Source organism: Chaetodon trifascialis, chromosome 6 (assembly GCF_039877785.1).
Source record: "Chaetodon trifascialis isolate fChaTrf1 chromosome 6, fChaTrf1.hap1, whole genome shotgun sequence".
NCBI lineage: Eukaryota > Metazoa > Chordata > Actinopteri > Chaetodontiformes > Chaetodontidae > Chaetodon > Chaetodon trifascialis.
In genome coordinates, this window is record NC_092061.1 from 22,149,953 (window position 1) to 22,167,727 (window position 17,775).

General features: G+C 41.6%; 1 protein-coding gene across 1 annotated transcript in view; it reads left to right on the forward strand.

Annotated features, from left to right (window-relative positions):
* Positions 1–16,610, forward strand: part of znf608 (zinc finger protein 608) — a 48,462-nt gene extending 31,852 nt beyond the window's left edge. The window contains exons 3-9 of the mRNA XM_070964231.1: positions 884–971; positions 4,177–6,649; positions 7,697–8,174; positions 9,773–9,939; positions 11,207–11,354; positions 11,682–11,738; positions 13,755–16,610. Of these exons, the coding sequence (XP_070820332.1) occupies positions 884–971; positions 4,177–6,649; positions 7,697–8,174; positions 9,773–9,939; positions 11,207–11,354; positions 11,682–11,738; positions 13,755–13,774 (3,431 nt within the window). The 3' untranslated portion in view covers positions 13,775–16,610. The remainder of the gene's footprint in view (positions 1–883; positions 972–4,176; positions 6,650–7,696; positions 8,175–9,772; positions 9,940–11,206; positions 11,355–11,681; positions 11,739–13,754) is intronic.
* Positions 16,611–17,775: the final 1,165 nt, after the last annotated feature.

Below are 17,775 nucleotides of genomic sequence, written 5' to 3' on the forward strand. Positions count from 1 at the left end.
GCACTCGGCATTGTTTCCCAGCTCTCATTTATCTGTGAGAGTGCTTTGTGATGGTGGTGACCATCAGGCTTAATTGAAGAGCAAGAAGTCGTGTGTTGCAGTCAAACCTCATTTTAAGGCTGTAATGCATCCAAAATTTGATTTGCTCAGTGTTGCCGTTGGCGCATCACAAAACGGAGGTTAATGGTTTTCAAATGTCAGTCTGAGAGTGTGAGAGAGAGAAAGAGGAAGAGAGAGACACTTATTCTAGATGGCTCAAGGGTCGTCAACGCTTAGATTAGAGCTTAAAACATGAAGATTAAGCTTTCCTTCCCACCAAAACCTGGCCAGAGGAATGGATGACTGTATTTTCCTTGACAGATGTTGCTGACTAAAATCTGCTTAAGCAATTTTACAGGCTGTAACTAAAAATCAGAACCGTTTTGAAAACAATTTGAGCCTCTTAAAACAGTCGCCTCCGTCCTTTGAGTTGCTGCAGTTTTTCATTTCTTGACCGCCAACTGCTGCTCGTCAGATTGACTTTTCTTTCTTTTAATGTGCAGTGTGCTCCTTTGATTTCTGTGCATTTGTCTTTCATTAGTGTTTTATTTGATTCCCCTTAGATATAAGTGAGAACAAAGAAATGAGAATGTCTGCAGTGGTAAAACGGGTGGTGATACATGCAAGAAAAGGAAAGTCTAATAAAGGCAAAGAAAAGGTGGAAAGCTCCCTTCAGACAGTCAGACAGGCTTGGATGTGTTGAGAAATAACATATATGATATGATATAAAAATGCATTTTGAGACGTTTTTCCTGCTGATAAGCCTGATACTCATATAGAAACCGGTTATGGTTCCAGTGGATCCAAGACTAACCGCTCTGTCTCTGTCCTGCGTGATTGACAGGTGTGCTGGTGGTGAATGTGACGTGGAGAAAGAGAACCTATGTGGGAACTCTGTTAGACTGCACCAAACATGACTGGGCTCCTCCAAGGTGATGTTACACTCTGTTTGTATTTTTCTTTCTCTGCATCTGTGTTTCTCCGCAGGGAACTTTAAAGGCACACCAAACAAGACACACTGTAATATTTTATGTAGCATTCTCAAAATTCTACAAGCTCACTGCTGAGACTCAAGATGAGAGGAGCTTAGATGAGTTATGAGAAACAGTGAGCTGGGATGTTTGGTTGGATCTGTTGATCGCTATGAAAAATCACAGCCAGACAATGTAACTTTTAAAAGAAAACATATTCTTCACCCTACCAATGAAAAGTTGAATTCACAAGCAATAAAATTGTCACCTCATTGCACTCCCTTGTCTGGTTGGCCTAATGTTAGCTAACTTCAAATAGATGCTGTGTAAGTGATATTATTGAGTGACTGATGTGATGAGTCGTCCTTACTTGTGCAACTGTTACACTATGTTTTAACATTTACCATTATCTGGCAGTTGTCACCTGTAGCAAATAGTTCCTGTACTACAAAAGCTAAAGTGTGCAGTCAGTGCAGCCGTATTGGAGGTCGACAGTTCTGTGAGCAGCAGACTGCACTCGAAGCACGAAAAAAGGAAGAGTTGCACAATCAAACCTCAGTGAACACTCCAAACACTCAGCACTGAGTTAGTGAACATTACATGAGTGGCTGAAACAGTCTTTAAACATTAATTGAGATTGGCCTTGCAGACTTGAATGAGGAACGATTTTTAAAAAGTAATTCTTCCTCCTAGGTAAAAATAAATGAATAGATAAATAAATAAATAATGTGCGCTTGAAAAGTTAGCTTGTTGAAAAGTTATCTTCATGCTTGGAGGATGGTAGCTACAGTCATTTTGGATTTGGAACAGTAAAATGGATTTGAGCACATTGTTTGCTTGTCGATTAGTATCGGCTACTTACCAAACACTCTCCAAAACAGGCTGAAATAAAGCTGAGGACACAGCATCTGTTTGTTGCAAGCATGGTTAGCTGTTTATCCTTGTCGCATACAACATTATTTACATGGGTTGCAGAAAATGTTAATGTAAATCTCTAACCATGTTTAGTAGCTAGTATGCAGCCAGTCAGTGTTTAATTGGACACAGACATCATGGTCAGGGGAAAACATCAGCTAATATATCGAAAACACTGCTTCCATGACGTTTGTTCATGTAGGATATTTGGTTCTATGGTTGAACATTCGTAGCTGCCACTGACTGTGGATATCAGTTCAAAAAACAGGGAACTGTTTTCCTCAGATTTGACTGTGACTGGCTCTTCACATAACCACAGCGCAACACAGAAGGAAAAAATGTGAATACGAAAAGATGCTTTACAGTGTGTTTAGATCATAAATATCTGTAGGTACAGCAAAAGTGTTTCTGTCCATCACAACTATCAGACATGTAGTGAGAATTCAGCCTGGTGAAATCAGGCCTAAAATTCTATTTGACATCAACTCTTAATCTAATTGTAAACACATTTAAGGACAAGCCTCATATAATTACTCTGACTCACTTCTGCTTAGCATATTACGCTATTTGATCTATCATGTTTAAACATTTTATTGTTTTTTTTTTATTGACTTTTATTTGCTGCTGATTGCTTATTTGATTAGCTGAAAGGAGCACCTTTCAGTGCTTTAATGTTGCTAAAATTATTATTAACAAAAAAAGCTAAATTAGCTCTGGGGCCGTCAGCTGTTGTTCCATGATGAGCTTTAACAAAAACACTCTCCACTCTGCATCCCAACAGTTTTACAAATGGAGAGTGGTTTTTGTAATTGTTGAGTGGAAAATGTGACAGTCCCTCCTCGCAGGGCTGAAACCTCTCAATTATTGCTCCTGTATGTAAATGATTGTTGTCATGGCAATTACAGCTTAATCTCAGAACCCAGGGACTAAATTGCTTTTTTCATTTGGACTCTTGTCACCGCAGACACTTTATTATATACAATAATGCAGTGGAATAATGTGTTTCCTCTTCAATGAGTCATTATCTATCCAAAGATAAAAGATGTAATGATTGAATTAAAAGCACAAAATATAACAAACACATATGGGAAGCAAGTTTGAGATTAAAAGCAAAACCAATTAGAGGTATGAGACCAACAAACCCTTGAAATGCCAAAGAAAATGCATAAAATTTCAGTTGGACATTCCAGCAGCTTTAGTGGCATTCAGGGACACACTGATGTAAAAATGCAATTACAAACATCACAGGAAATGTGAGATATCATCATTTTAAAATCTCAGAGGGGGGACAAGAAAGTCTAGTCTCAACATGCTTTGCAGTCTGTTCCATTAATAAGGTGATTAACGCACAAAACAGTCTTTCCAAGGTCAGAATTTATTCATTGAGTATTTAACACCAACCAGTCCTGAAATGTACTGTCATAATTGATGCATTAAAAGGCCAGCACAGATGCAAGGTTCAGGGTCCAGCTTTGAAAATAGAGCCTTACTCTGTAGATAAATATAAAGCAATGCATTTTCCCCATCCCAGCAGACAGGTTTTTGATATAAATAACAATGTGTGAGTGTGACAAAGCATCTCCAGTGTTAAGATGTGGTAAACAGCATCAAAAGACTTCAAAGCAGAACGGACGGTATGTGAATACAAAATGCCTTAATATCAAATGCAAAGATAACTGTGGATTGTACAAGTTTTTTTATGTTATCAAAAGAGAAGCAGGCTTTGTGCAGAAAAAAAATCAATTTTTTACCCTTGATGTCTTGGTAAAGTGGTCCACATGAGACTTGAATGATAATCTGTTATCTTCCAAGGTTTCTGTCTGATGGTACAAGAATTCAATTTGGGTGATGATATGAACAAGTTGTTCTTGGGTTAAAACCTTTCAAGAACAACAGCATCAACAAGGAAAATGGCCTTCTTTTCAACTTGATGGTTCGATGTGTTTTTCAGTTTATCTATCAGGACTTAAAAAGCTTTCATGAACAACATGACACAATACAATACGAGGGAGCATGATGTGAAACAAAGCAATATGAACTCATTCGATACAATACATTGCAATGTGACGGCTCAATATTGTAAGATGTGATAAGATATGATACAATACGATGTAAAACAATGCAATTTGAAACAATAAGATGTGATACGGTTCGACATGATGTGATCATCAAGCATTTCCAGGCTGTCAGTAAGTGATTATTAACAGGAAATCTCTTCTAAACCGCTTGTTTTTCCTCATCCTCTGTTCAGGTTTTGTGAGTCTCCCTCGAGTGACCCTGAGTTGCCAGGTGGGCGTGGCCGTGGGAAACGGATGCGAATGGCCATGGCTGAGCGACCCTGCATTGAGCCAGCCCCTGCTGGCAAAGTCAGGGGTCTATCACAGCACAGGAGCCGTGGAGGTGGTGTGGCCGGAACGACTGCACCCATCCACAGCAAGGGACGGAGAGGAAGCCTGAACCTCATCAACAGCAACTGCCGAACGCCTCCTTCTTTCTTCACTGTGGAGGAGGTGAAACCTGCCAATAGCACCTCCTCTATCTCCTCTGGGAAGCGAAAGAACAAACCACCAGCTGACCTGGACCTCAGCCTGGTCTCCACTGACGACATTAAAAACGGGAATGGGAAGAGGATCCGAGCCAAATCCCGCAGTGCCCCATCCACACCACAGGGCAAATCTGATCCCTCATTCATGGATCCTGGAGGAGGTTGTGCCTCCTCACCACCTCCCCCACCCATCCTCATTGACTGTCCCCACCCCAACTGCACTAAACGCTACAAGCACATCAACGGCCTGCGCTACCACCAGACGCATGCACACCTGGAGGTTGAGGAGCAGAGGAAGCCTGAGCTGGAGACCATGAAGGATGGAGAGAGTGAGGAACGACTATCAGACTGTGAGGACACCATCAGCAACATGACATATGACCTCTTAGAGACAAACAACAGCACCAATGCCAACAGCTCCTCTAAGAAACCTGCTCCTCTCTATAAGGTGACCACGGTAGGATCTCCTAAGAACAGAAGACTACTCCTCAGTACTGACCACACGCCCACAACTAACTCCAAGACCAGAAGAACCTCATTGCTGAAAGATGGGCTGATTGATGACCTCAGCAATCTGCCCATCATCTCCAACATGACTGTTGTTCTGGAGAACTGCATGGTACCAGACAGGAACTCCACGGTTGAGATGCCTAAACTCGAAGCAGAAGGTTTGATCGACAAAAAGGGAGGTGTATGTGACAAGGGCAAGAAGGCCAATGGGAAGGTAGAGAAGCTGTCCAAGTCACGGACCAACAGGCCAATCGCTCCAGCCCCTGCTCCCCCCAAGCTGATTGCAATACCCAATACAGCATATCCAACTGGCACAGCAGATACTGCCGCCTCACAGCAGCCCTCACCCATGGCAGCTGTAGGCCTCACCAGTAAAAACCTTCCTCTGAAACCCATCAAACCAAAGCTCAGCATTGTTGTGGAACCAAGCCTTGTCAAAGCCACCCTGGTTACATGCAGCAAAGAGACCAGGAAGAAAGAGAAACGGAGGCTGAAGGACAAACATAACAAAGATGCACCAACCAGGACGACTAATGGTGACAGCAGTGGAATCAAAATGGAAGATGGTGGCTGTGGTTCTAAAATGGGTGTCAAGGAAATTTCTGGAAGTCTTCTAAAGGAGCACCTCAGCAAGCAGGATGTAATGAATGGGCTCACAGAGAGCCAGGAGAGCAGGATGGCTAGTATCCGAGCTGAGGCTGACAAGGTCTACACCTTCACCGACAATGCCCCCAGTCCCTCCATTGGTGGTTCATCACGACTTGACCCCAGTGGTAGTTGCATGGCAACAACAGACAGCAACAGCAAGAACAACAGCCCAGCGTACTCTGACATCTCAGATGCTGGAGATGATGGGGGATCTTCTGAATGTCGCTCAGATGGAATCAGATCCAAGTCTAGCTCCTCAACCTCTTCAGAGGTCAGCTCTAACAGTAACCATGGTAGCTCTGGTAAAACCCCTCCCACAGCATCTACCCCATCATCGAAAGACCCCCAATCCCCATACTACCACAGCTACGAGCCCTACTACCTGCAGGGGTACATGCAGTCAGACAGGCAAAACAGCAGCAATGTTGCTTTCCACAAAAGCTCAGCCCTTGATGGGAAAGGGAAAGACAGAAAGGAAGAGGTGAAAGAGGATGACAAAAGCTCCTCCCATGAGTTCTCAGACTCAAAGAAAGGTGATGGGCCACCTCAGTCTCAGCTCCAGCTGGCTATGAGTCAGACCCAGACCGCCTTGGCTCAGTCACTGTACTATGGCCAGTACTCCAGAGGACTGTACATGGACCAGAAGCTGTTATTGGCCTCCAAATGCTGTGACCAGATGCACAGTGGCAAGCAGAGGGGTGAGCGGGGACAGGGGGTGAGAGACAGTGAGGATGATAAACATATGGTTGGGGGTCCAGCCGGCGGACCCATGCTAGGTAAAGGTCCAGATGGTGCTAAAGGTTGCTGTCCCAAACCCGTCCTTTCCTACGTGGAGATGAGTGAGAGGGGAGAAAGGGGACAAAGTCTGGGCATAAAGGCTGTGCATGGTGGCATGGTGGACCAGCACCAGGTCTTGATGAAAGACTGTGATGACATCAAGTCACCGTCCTCTTCCTCTTCTTCATCACTCCACAACCCAAACAGTCAGACAGATCTGGACTCAAATGTTTCCTTTTCCAGTGTAAGTTTCTCCCTCTGTCTATAACCTGCCGCCGCCGCTGATGGTGTTGTTGGTGTGCTTTAATGACTGTTGTTGAGTGTCACAAAGAGATTAATCACAAATTGTGTACAGCCAAACCAATAGGTGCTAATAACAAAGACCATGTGGCTTCTGTGGTGCTGTAGCTCGAATTTGACATACTGCTTTAGTCATTTTGGTTGAAATCAAGATCATGTGGTTTGATTTGATTGATGCAAATGTTTTTAATGTTTAGAGTAAGAATTAATGGGGGAAATGTATAATTCACTTTAGCTGTAAATGTAAAACATAAACACAGGAAGAAACAAAGAAAGATTTCTAATACATAAGTGTTGGTTTTGATATGAGCTGCTTTTTCAGAAAGCTTGTACAGATTTTTAACCATGTCATCTCATGATGCAGTTAACTGCTAATTCTAGCCATGCTGGGTCATATAAAAAGGTTATATGAATTGAATGAGAGCCATGCTTGGGAGGGTAGTTTGTTTTTACCTTCAGTTTGGCCTAAATTCTGCAGTTGATCATGTGTGAGACGTGTTTTGATTTGTGTCATTGAGAGGGATGCCACTCTCCTTACATCCCACCTGTGAATGGCCGCCTGCTGTTGAAACGTCGTCATCCTTCATCAACATCACACCCAGAGCCAGTGATAGATGGTCTGTCTATGGTTCTGTTCACTTAAGTACACAGTGTTTCCTCTATAGTCATTCAGCAGCGGTGGGCCACCACAGCAAGAAATTCTCCAACCCTGCTAAAAAGAAAATGCACAAATGAAAGTCTTAAATTAGCCTTCCTTTCCCTCCAAAAACCCCAAACCCCCAAAAGAGACAAAACGCCAAAGGGCTAACATTTTGACTTATGAAATAGATATTTACTTTTAGCTCTGCAACTGGCCATATGAACAAAAACTGGGACAAAGACGAGGACCGAAGTTGAACTGACCCCAAAATGACTCCCACCCACCACTGTTAACAAAGAATTATAGGGGAAACACTGCAACTAGCACCAACACTTGTCCCCATCGATCTAGCCCTCAGACGGCCCGGCCTGGGCTCACTGCCTGGTTCACAGCAAATACTCAGAGCTACAGAGTCAACATGGGGAGGAGGCCGAGGAGGGTGAAGCAGACAGGGGAAAAGAATGGGGAGCTACCGTGGAGCCTACCGGAGCCAAGATGACCTCAGGAGGAGGAAGTGGAGGAGAGAGGGGAGGAGGTGTGTGTGGAGATGCTAAAAAAGCCAGGGTCCATGGGCCCCACGATCTCCTGCCCAGCATCGACATGGAGGAGTCAGACCGGCTGGAGGGGCTAGATGATCAAGGCCAGGAACCAATGGGAGGGCTGTCTGAGGAGTCCCAGAGTGCCCGGGCGGCGGTGTCTCCTCCCATGACCCCCCAGCAGCCTTACATCCAGTACCAGCACTCCTCCTACCCACCCTACCTAGCAATGTGTGAGAGCGGCGGGGCCTCCTATAGAGGGGTGTCCCCAACCCTGGTCCACAATTACCCAGGTAGGAGTCTGAGTAAAAGTTTGTGATTACTTTGAAGGAATTATTGACCATTTCGGGAAATAAACATATTTCCCAAAATATCAAACTATTCCTTTAAAGTTTCACAAACCAATAAGTTTTATATTAACAGCGGATGCAATAACTCACAGTGACAAACATGCAGTGACCAAGAAAAAGTTTTATTTTTTTTCTTACCAGGTTTAAAAACTGCTTAAATGTCCTAAAATGTTACTTCATAATATTGCATTGGTGCTACATTATGAGTGAAGGAATTAACAGAGTTGAAGTGTAAGTTGAAGTAGAAGCACTGGAAGGGTCTGATATGTCAGTTGAAGTGTATTGTACTATATGCATGAAGTATAAGTACTGAAAGCACTTAAAGATTCAGTTGCTTGGTCAAGTCTTGCAGACAACTGATTTTCAGTTTGTTTGTAAGTGCTTAAAGTATCTGACCTGACACTTGAAGATTAAGAGATTAAGCAATTGAAATGTCAGTTTATGTTTAAGTACTGACAGCAGTCAAATGTCAAAAGCAGTCAAGTCAAAAGGCCTGTCAGTTTAAGTGTAAGAGATGAAAGCAGTTGAATTGCCATCAGCTCTAAAGCCCTACTCAACTGTTTATCCCCTTTAGCTCCTTGTAAGGCCCTTGTGTTCTTCAAACAAGCTCTGCCCACTGCACACTTCCTGCCTAGCAGTAAACAGCAGACAGACACAGTTAGAAACATGAATGAAAATGAACATTTAGCAGGTAATGAGCCAGAAATTTTTCTCAGGAGTTGGTGGAGACCAAAAGAGAGCTAAAAGAAGAATGTTGGATTTATATTCATCAGACTGTCCGATCCAGTGGGACTGGGATTGTGTCACTCAGTGTCTGCAGCATGTGTAAATAGGCATGTTAGCGTAAACTTTTAGCTAGCCAGCTAGCTATTAGCCACATATTTGCTATTTGCAAAATTTGTTAACAGGACAGTGAAGTTCGCTGAAAACATAGAAACGTTTATTTTGTAATTACTCTGAAAATGAAGGAGTTTCAAACCCTTAAGATCTGTAATTCATTCACAAGAAAACTTAATTCCTCAAAATGATATAATGCATGAATGTATATATCAGTCACCCAAAAAAGCTTTGTAAATATCTAAGATGAATTTGCACTTTTAACGAAAAATAAAGGGACCTATAAAGAGACAAATTCTCAATTCTTATGGTCCATATGTTTTTCACAAGAATTTTAAAGCAGAAAAGACACAGAGAAGAAAGGAGTAAAATGCAGAAATTATAAAGTCAATGGGAAAAGAAGGTGCTGCAAAGTGCATGTAGCAAGTCACTTTTAAAAACAACACAAGTTGCTGAAATTTTCAAGGCACTCACGCCCACATTCAAGACACAATGCCTGGTTTTGATAGCCTCAAATACCCAATAGGGGGCACCATTAGACACTATGACAAATTCAGCAGCTGCACCTTTAAATATAGCAAATAAAGGCCTCAAAATGTACAACTTGCTTTTGATAGATTTATAAAGTCATTGTGCATCTGTGTGTGTTTTGTGCACATGTATTTCTGTGGCTCTGTGTATGTATCTCTGTTTGTGTTCACCAGGTTTCCACTACCCTCTGTACGGTAAGACGGCGGGCAGGGAGGAGTCGGAGGTGACTACAGCCAGCAGAGGAGTGGTGAGCAGCAAGCAGAGCAGCGACTCATCATCATCCTCGGCCATGGAGCTGCTGCAACAGCAGAGCCATCAGTACCACGGAAAATCACCTGCTGTGAGACACCGCTCACTTTACTGCCATGTCCACACTACAGCACAGTGTCACTCTGATGTTTGTTTTCATTCACACGGCACAGATCTGATGTTTCCTGATGAGCACACACAAAAAAATAAAGAGTAAAAAGACAAGACACAGGAAACTGTTAGAGGCTAAATGCTTGATACAGGAGCGCTATAATTGCACTCTTAGTACATTTCTATTGAAAATGATGATGATGATGATGATGATGATGATGATGATGATGAGTCTAGAACATACATTGCATACACTCACATACTGTAACTGTTACATTAACACACAAAGAATGAAGACAAATCAATAAAGACACATTTCAAACCAGCAACCATATGCAAACAACTGACTGACTGGCTGCACACTTATCAGAAATGGAAAAAGAGAGTTAAAATATTGCAAAGTTTCAGCAGAATTGTAAAAAAAAAAAAAAAAAAAAAAAAGGGTGGCCAGTGTTTCCCAGAAGGCATGAGTGTTTCCAATAAGTGAATATTAACTGTAGCAGGCCGGGGTTTTGGTGCATATTAACCCATTTATAACCAATTAAGAATGCTTAACATCACTGCTGAGCATTTTGTTAGATATACTGCAATGTGCTCAAACCCTTTAGTGTTCTTCAACTTCTAGAAAGCTGAGAACTGCTTGAGATAAATAATGAAACACTTACTCTTCTTCTTTCTTTTCAAAGTAAAAGTATGTTTTCCTCATGCAGTAGTGCACACTCATCTGCAGCACCGTGCGTTGCCACTACAGCAGGCATTTGTTGAGACTGTGTGCCGTATCGAGTATGCTTCAGATGTCTTCAAGTTGAATTTCAAAGTGTACTGAGACAGATAAAAACTGATTGCTGCCTCTTATATGATCGTATTGTGTGCATGCTGTGCTGTTCCATACCACTTGATAATGATGTGATGCTGCAGCTTAAGTTTTATTACTGCTGTGGCTTCAAACAGTATCATACTGTACAGAGTTGCTTTCTGTCTCACTTTACCTACTGGAGACAGAAAACACAAATTCAGGCAATAAAAATGACATCCTAATGAAACAAATGTAATAAAAACCAACACTCAAACTGACATGAAATGAGGTGTTGAGAGTCAGCTTCACCATGAAAAGATGCTGAGATGCTGTGTGTGTGTGTGTGTGTGTTTTGCTGTAAGATCATGTAGTTATTAAAGTCTCTACTGGTGGGGCTGGAGAAAGGAAAGGTTGAGAAAAAGTGTAATTGCAGATGTGTGTGTTGGTACAGCCCGGCGAGAAGGGTTCCCCTGAGGGAGAGAGAGAGACGGAGCGAGAGAGGAACCACGTGTCATTCGCTCGACACCTGCACACACACCATCACACACACCTGGGTATGAGCTACAACCTGATGTCAGGACAGTACGACATCTACCAAGGTACGACAAGCTGAGCCCAAAATGTGTCAAATTGAAAGTGACTGCCAGCGGCTAATTTCTACCCAACCGTTCTTCTTGACTTTGTCTTTCAACTGGTTTTCCTCCTATATGGACAACCACCATATCAGTCAGCTTACATTCTCAACAGAATCTGTTCAAGCTCTCTCTCACTCAGCAGCTACAGTTCATCTGCCCGTGTCAGTGTTTTGCTCAGAGTTGGATGAATAACAGCTGAGCTGTCTCACAGTCTTAGTATTTGGAATATTGCAGAACATTTTTCCCATTGAAATGTGATGTTTCACAGCTGCTTTTCTCACTGTGTTGAAGGGTTGAGCTCCAGGTCGCTGGTCTCCAGTCAGCAGGTGTCAGGACATTCCTCTTCTGGTAAGAGTTTGAAAAGACTGAAGGTATCTGCTGTTAATACCAGACTGTGACAATCAGGAGCCAACCAGCCACCTAACCGATGTTCAAACATGATAATCTGTTGCTCCTTTGGTTCCCTGTTGTTCCTGAAAGATATTTAGGGGTCCAGGGAGTGTCTGTGCTTCAAGGCAATATTTTAGATAGCATTAGTCATGGGGTTGACCTGTTTAACCTAGTAAATAATAGTTCTGGTTTACATTAATTAATTTATCCCATGTTCCTGCATGTGTGGATCTTAGTAAATTTAAAATCTGTGTTTCTGGTGTTATCTTTAAAACTGTCATGTGTGAAGAAAGCATACAATAAAAATGGGATAAAGGCTCACTTACTGGACAAATTCTGAATAACACAGCTTTTTACATGAGATTATAAAATAAATGCATATTCTAAAATGTCAGTTTTAATAGTGCTCACTCAATCAGGTTATGATTAAATAATTAGCTTGCATGTAAATACAGCATGCTGTGATCCCCTAACCTGCATAGCATTGATTGATTGAACCATGATTTGAGAGTTTCTGTGCATTCAGCTCAGGTACACTCTCAGTGTGGATCACAGACTCATACATTAACTACTGAGTTTAGATCTTATGATGTGAATTGCTGAAAGAAAAATCATAAAATACAAACTGGGAACAGAATAAGCTGGAGAACTGTTTCGTCCTCTCAGGTGGGTCAATAAATCAAATATCCAAGCCTTCTCTTCTGGGTAACAGCTCACAGCTTAATCGGCTCTCTGAGGCTTGTGTCTTGTTGCCTAAATTGCCATCCAGTAGATCATTATCCGCTTTGCAGTGTTTTCCATATATTTTAAGGAGCCATAAATCACTGCCTTTGTTTGAAAGTGTGAAATAATGCAGAGGGAACCTGCCAGGCAGTTAAACAGTATAATGTGATGATTGCCTTACTGTTGCAATGACTGCAGTTATCTATAAATGGTAATTGCTGTGAAATAGAGGAGATTAACAGCATTGATGCTGACATTGGATGCACACAGCGGCCGAGGAATGAAGAAGAGTACCAGGAGTTTTCTACAGAAGCCAAAAGCAGCAGCACTTTCTAATGTTTCGGCCTGATATCTGAAGATCGCTAATTAATTATCCTCTTATCTTGTGAATAAACCGTTTTCCTACAATCACAACTTCATTATGTCATTATCTCAAAATCATAATGGTTATATTAATGTGTGTGGACTTGTGTTCTTATCATCTTGCATTCGAGGCTGCTGTCCTCTGGATGTATCACTTTATCTGAAGGCTTAAGGGACATTTATTTTGTGATCTCAAGAAAACTGTTTGGTGTGTTGTTAATGTTATACAGACATCATTACAGAATGTTGTTAGAATGGCCTAAAAAGCTGAATATGACCGTTCTAGATAACCGGTGGAAAAAACATATACACCTACACAAAGGCGGGCAGTTGTCCGTCTGTGATGAGCCTCAAACTTGTGGGCATGTTTATGATGAGCATGTCATTTACATACTCTGAGAGGGCAGCTGTTTTCTTATGTGACTGACTGGTGCAGGTTTCCTGAGAAATGTGTTTGCTTGCATCCCCTTTCTTCCGAATTTGTATTGTAGAAAATGTTGCTGTTGAACTTGATGATCAGGCTTCGCTTTTGCCGTTGCCTTCATTCATTTCATGAGTATCTGTGTTAATATTGAAAGCTTTTCCCACATGTTTGCAAGATAAAACTGAGATTCAGTTGTCAACTGTGAAATTCACCTGTGTGCTCTATCAGGAATGCTCTGTAAAGGTGTGTTCAGACTGCTCAGGTTCAACCATTTTCAGCTTGTAAGGATGCTTCTCTCCTTCACTGAAGGAAAAGCAAACCTGCCAGCACTTCTATCTTTTGTTAGATTTTGTAAGCAATCGCACCATTTCTAGTCTGAACACACCTTAAGTATTGACTCTACTCCTGAGCTGAAGGGCAAATATGTGACTGAACGCCTGTGTTTTGTCCTCTTGCCTCTGCAGAGAGCGATGGGAAGAAGTAGGACCATGTGACCACGTCTCACATGAGGAACGGCAGATTTATCAGACATCAATTCCATGGTGTTGAATAAGCTTCGCCTCGCTGAGAGGCAGAGAACAAATGTTTAAAAACCTCTTTCATTTCTTACTAATGACAACCACCTGTTTTATAACACGTCATCACTGAGCAGACGGGCCAACGGAGGGACAGAAAGCAGGATCGGGACCTTTTTGAAGGAGGACCTATCTGTATGATTCCAGATCACTGACTTTTGAAGCTTTCAGTTTTGCAGGATTTTGACAGAAGCAGGCGGCATGTATAAAATGAAACAACCCAGTGCACTCAGCCCAGCTGTGGCTTTATAAAATGCACATTTATCCTAGTGTATTATGATGATGATGATATGACTGAATGTACTGATGACGACTTACATTATCCCAATAGTGTTGATCGTTTTTTTAAACTCCTATTGGGATACAGCATTAGGAAGCTAAAAAGTCTATTATTATCCTTATTATTCTCATTATGATTATTGAAGTGGTCCTCCTCCCTCCATAGTGCTGACGCTACATTTGTATTACTAACCTGTACTTGAGCGTAACCATGTTGATTGTATTGTCTTTATGTGAGAGTAAACCTTCACATCGACCTGCCCAGTGCCATGTAGGAACCCAGTGGTGTATATATTCTGTACAGATTCATGGCAGAGCACTAACATGCTTTATTGTAGTCTATGTTGATCTCCATCAGCCATGCAGGGGGGCAGCGGGCAGAGCAAGAAGACCCGCAGTAACCATTTATGTGGCTTTTCTTTATGTGACACTGTTTCTTTAACTGACTCCAGTTAATCTGCAGCAGTTTGTACTTTAGGCACATGTTCCTGTGATCTAATTCACAGTGTGTTGCACATATGATGTTGCTCATATCCCATTGTGTTACAGCTTAGGGTATGTGTGTCATTTTTTGAATGTTAGTCCCAGTTTGTGCCTCTCGAGCTTTTGGCGACTGGCTTCCAAAAAATACAAAAACAAACAGTCCAATTCTATGTCGCATGCTATTGTGACACGAGAGGCTGCTGTTTCTGTCCTGTCTACTACCAGCAGGTAATGATGGTGCCGCATTTTGCAAAACAGTCTCATCATAAGGTTCATTCAGCAGCTGATTTGGGGCTTTCAGTCATGTTACACCATCTTCCTCAGCAGCCCAGTTGCCATGGAATTGTGGATATTCAAATTTCCATCCCTCTGAGCACTTCAAGGACTCTTTGTCCATGTTAGCATCATAGGTGAGACTGAAAGTTGATTTTCTGAACGGACTGTGTAGTCCACCTTCAATTTCATGGTATTGGGTGATTTTGTTATAGTTTGGGGAGTTTGTTTAGTCTGTTTCCTGCTTTATTTTGAAGGTTACTCTCCTCATGTAACAGGTTTTCTTTTACTTCCTGCCTCTGTGTGTTTCCCACCTGTTTTCTCTATCACCTGTGTTTCAGTAGTTAATCAGCCTCTTGTGTATTCAGTCCATATGTTTTCCCTCTTTCAGTTGTCAGGCCATCTGCATTCATGGTTTGAGTTTCTTGTCAGCTTTCCTGTCTGGTTTCCTCGTGTGACCCCAGTGAGTTATTATTTTAGTAATCCATATTTTTCCTGTGTTTTTTGGGTTACTCCTTAGTCTGCTGCAGAAGTTTTCTGCTGCATTTTTTTGCTGCATTCATTTTCATCCAACCCTTGACCTTTCCCAAGACCAACAAAGTAGAAGTAACTTTATTTATTGACCTTCAGACCGTTCTCCCTCCTGAGCCATGACGACCCCATAAATAAGGCAACTGGACTGGAACTGGAACCTGGAGCTATCATTTCCAGTTGCCATCTTTGTTAAGGTCAAGGAATGGAGACTTGCCTTGCTGGATTGTTGCTAAAACTGTGACTCATTTCTTTTAGTATTTGACTTGACTATAATCAACATGCAATCAGCAGAGTTTTCTAATGTGAAAATGCTCAAATGAGAGGTACAACCTGGGGCTAGGTGAATGATGGATGCCAGTGAGTGCATGCCAAAGGCATTTGTTTGAAAATGAAAGTCACATGTGCCAGTTATACTTTTAATTACAGCTTGTCTGAAGGACAATTCCAGTGTTTGCATGAGTTTTTACTCATTTTCAGCATCTCTGACTTTATGATTACCTCTGCATTCAGCGCTATACTCAAACTAAATGGAATTTGGTGTTTTGCTCAGGTATAGTAGTGAGTTTGTGACCAAAAAGAAGCTTCATCGTTTGTAAGTCAAACTTGTCAATTTTCCATTCTGGCCATAGAATTTTAGTTCTCAGAGTTACACCAGCTTTTGTAAATGTGTGTCTTGTTTGTAGGAACTTACAAGTTGTGTTTAAAAGTATTTGCTTGCAGCGCCATAATTCAACAGCAGTTTGAGAACATGCTTCATTCAGTTTAGTTTTGAGTATAGTCTAACAGCTCCAAACTGATGCTTTCTTCTTCACTGGTAACAAGTCATACTTTAAGACAGAGCATTTTTCAGAATATTGTTTTGAATGATAACCAGGACCAGAGAAATAGATAATATAATTCAACATACTACAGTAGCTGGAAAACCTACAGCAATAGAAAACAAAATGACGGTGCAGGAATTCAGTAAATCACACTGGAATTGTCCATTAAGTAAAATGCCAACATTTCTACTGTTTGTGGTGTCAGTGTGGAAGCACCCTTGTCAGGAGTTCTACAATCCTTTGCCCTGCCCCTGCTCCCATGCCTCCTACAAGCTAACTAGCTCACTGCAGAGCCTCTGCTAGACAGTATTGTCAGGTTTTACCATTGGTGCCAAGCAACTGCCATTTCTCTCTATATATATAAAAAAAAACATCAAGAATTGGGCTGATTCTGGTGCATCATTTATCTTGGATCCAGCAACATTTAGTCTGGCTGCCTGTGACTGGCTTGTGGTTGATATTGTTCTCATTCTGTCCTTTTCTCACACTGTAAATCTGAAGCTCGCTCTATCTGGCACTGACATTGTTACTTGTGGTGTCCAGCTGACATTTGCTCACAACACAACATGTTCATTCATGTAATGTGGTAATTAGTTTCTTTGAATAAACATAAATAGAGCTGTATGCAGCATTTTTGTAGAAATTACAGATAGGTTGCTAACCGGTTAACAGGATCATTTAGCAAAAGAACTTAACTTAGACTGTGTCGGAAATTACTCCTTTGTTCAGTCATTTACTAATCTCTATATAATCGACATACTTGGCTCAACAGTGTGCAGGGATTTCAGAAACGTATCTTCGTCATTTTGCCTCATCACTGACAACTGTTGAATCACACAATGTAATTTTCACATTTATACAAAATGTGCCACATTGCACTGTAGGATTGTTAGCAGAAAGTCCCTGGTATGTACACTACTTTTTTGTTCCATTGTGTAATTTCTGAGGGCACTGTATGGCGGATATTTTTGCACACTCCAAATTGTATAAAATAGCAAATGTAAATGTAGTGTACTCTATAGCAGAGGGTGTGATTTCAGACACAGCCTTAATATTAACATGCTAACACTAGCTTCTGCTAGCTACTGTGAGCCTTAATGTTAACATGCTAACACTAACTTCCGCTAGCTTCTGCAAGGCCTAATGTTAACATGAAACACTAACTTCTGCTAGCTACTGTAAACCTTAATATTGACATGCTGTCTCTAGCTTCTGCTAGCTACTGTAAGGCTTAATGTTAACATGCTAACACTAACTTCTGATAGCTTCTGTAAGGCTTAATGTTAACATGCTAACACTAGTTTCTGCTAACATAAGCTACTGTACAAATAAGATTAATCAGCTAATCAAACTAACACCACAGACAGCTCATCAGATACTGTACAGTTAGCTAGCCATCTGATATTGTATGTGCAACTCAGTCCAATATGGCCACTAGTCTATCAACTTCAACCATAATGCCTTCACATGGTATGTGACAGATCCATAATTCAAAGCAGCCCAATGGTCAAACCAGTCAG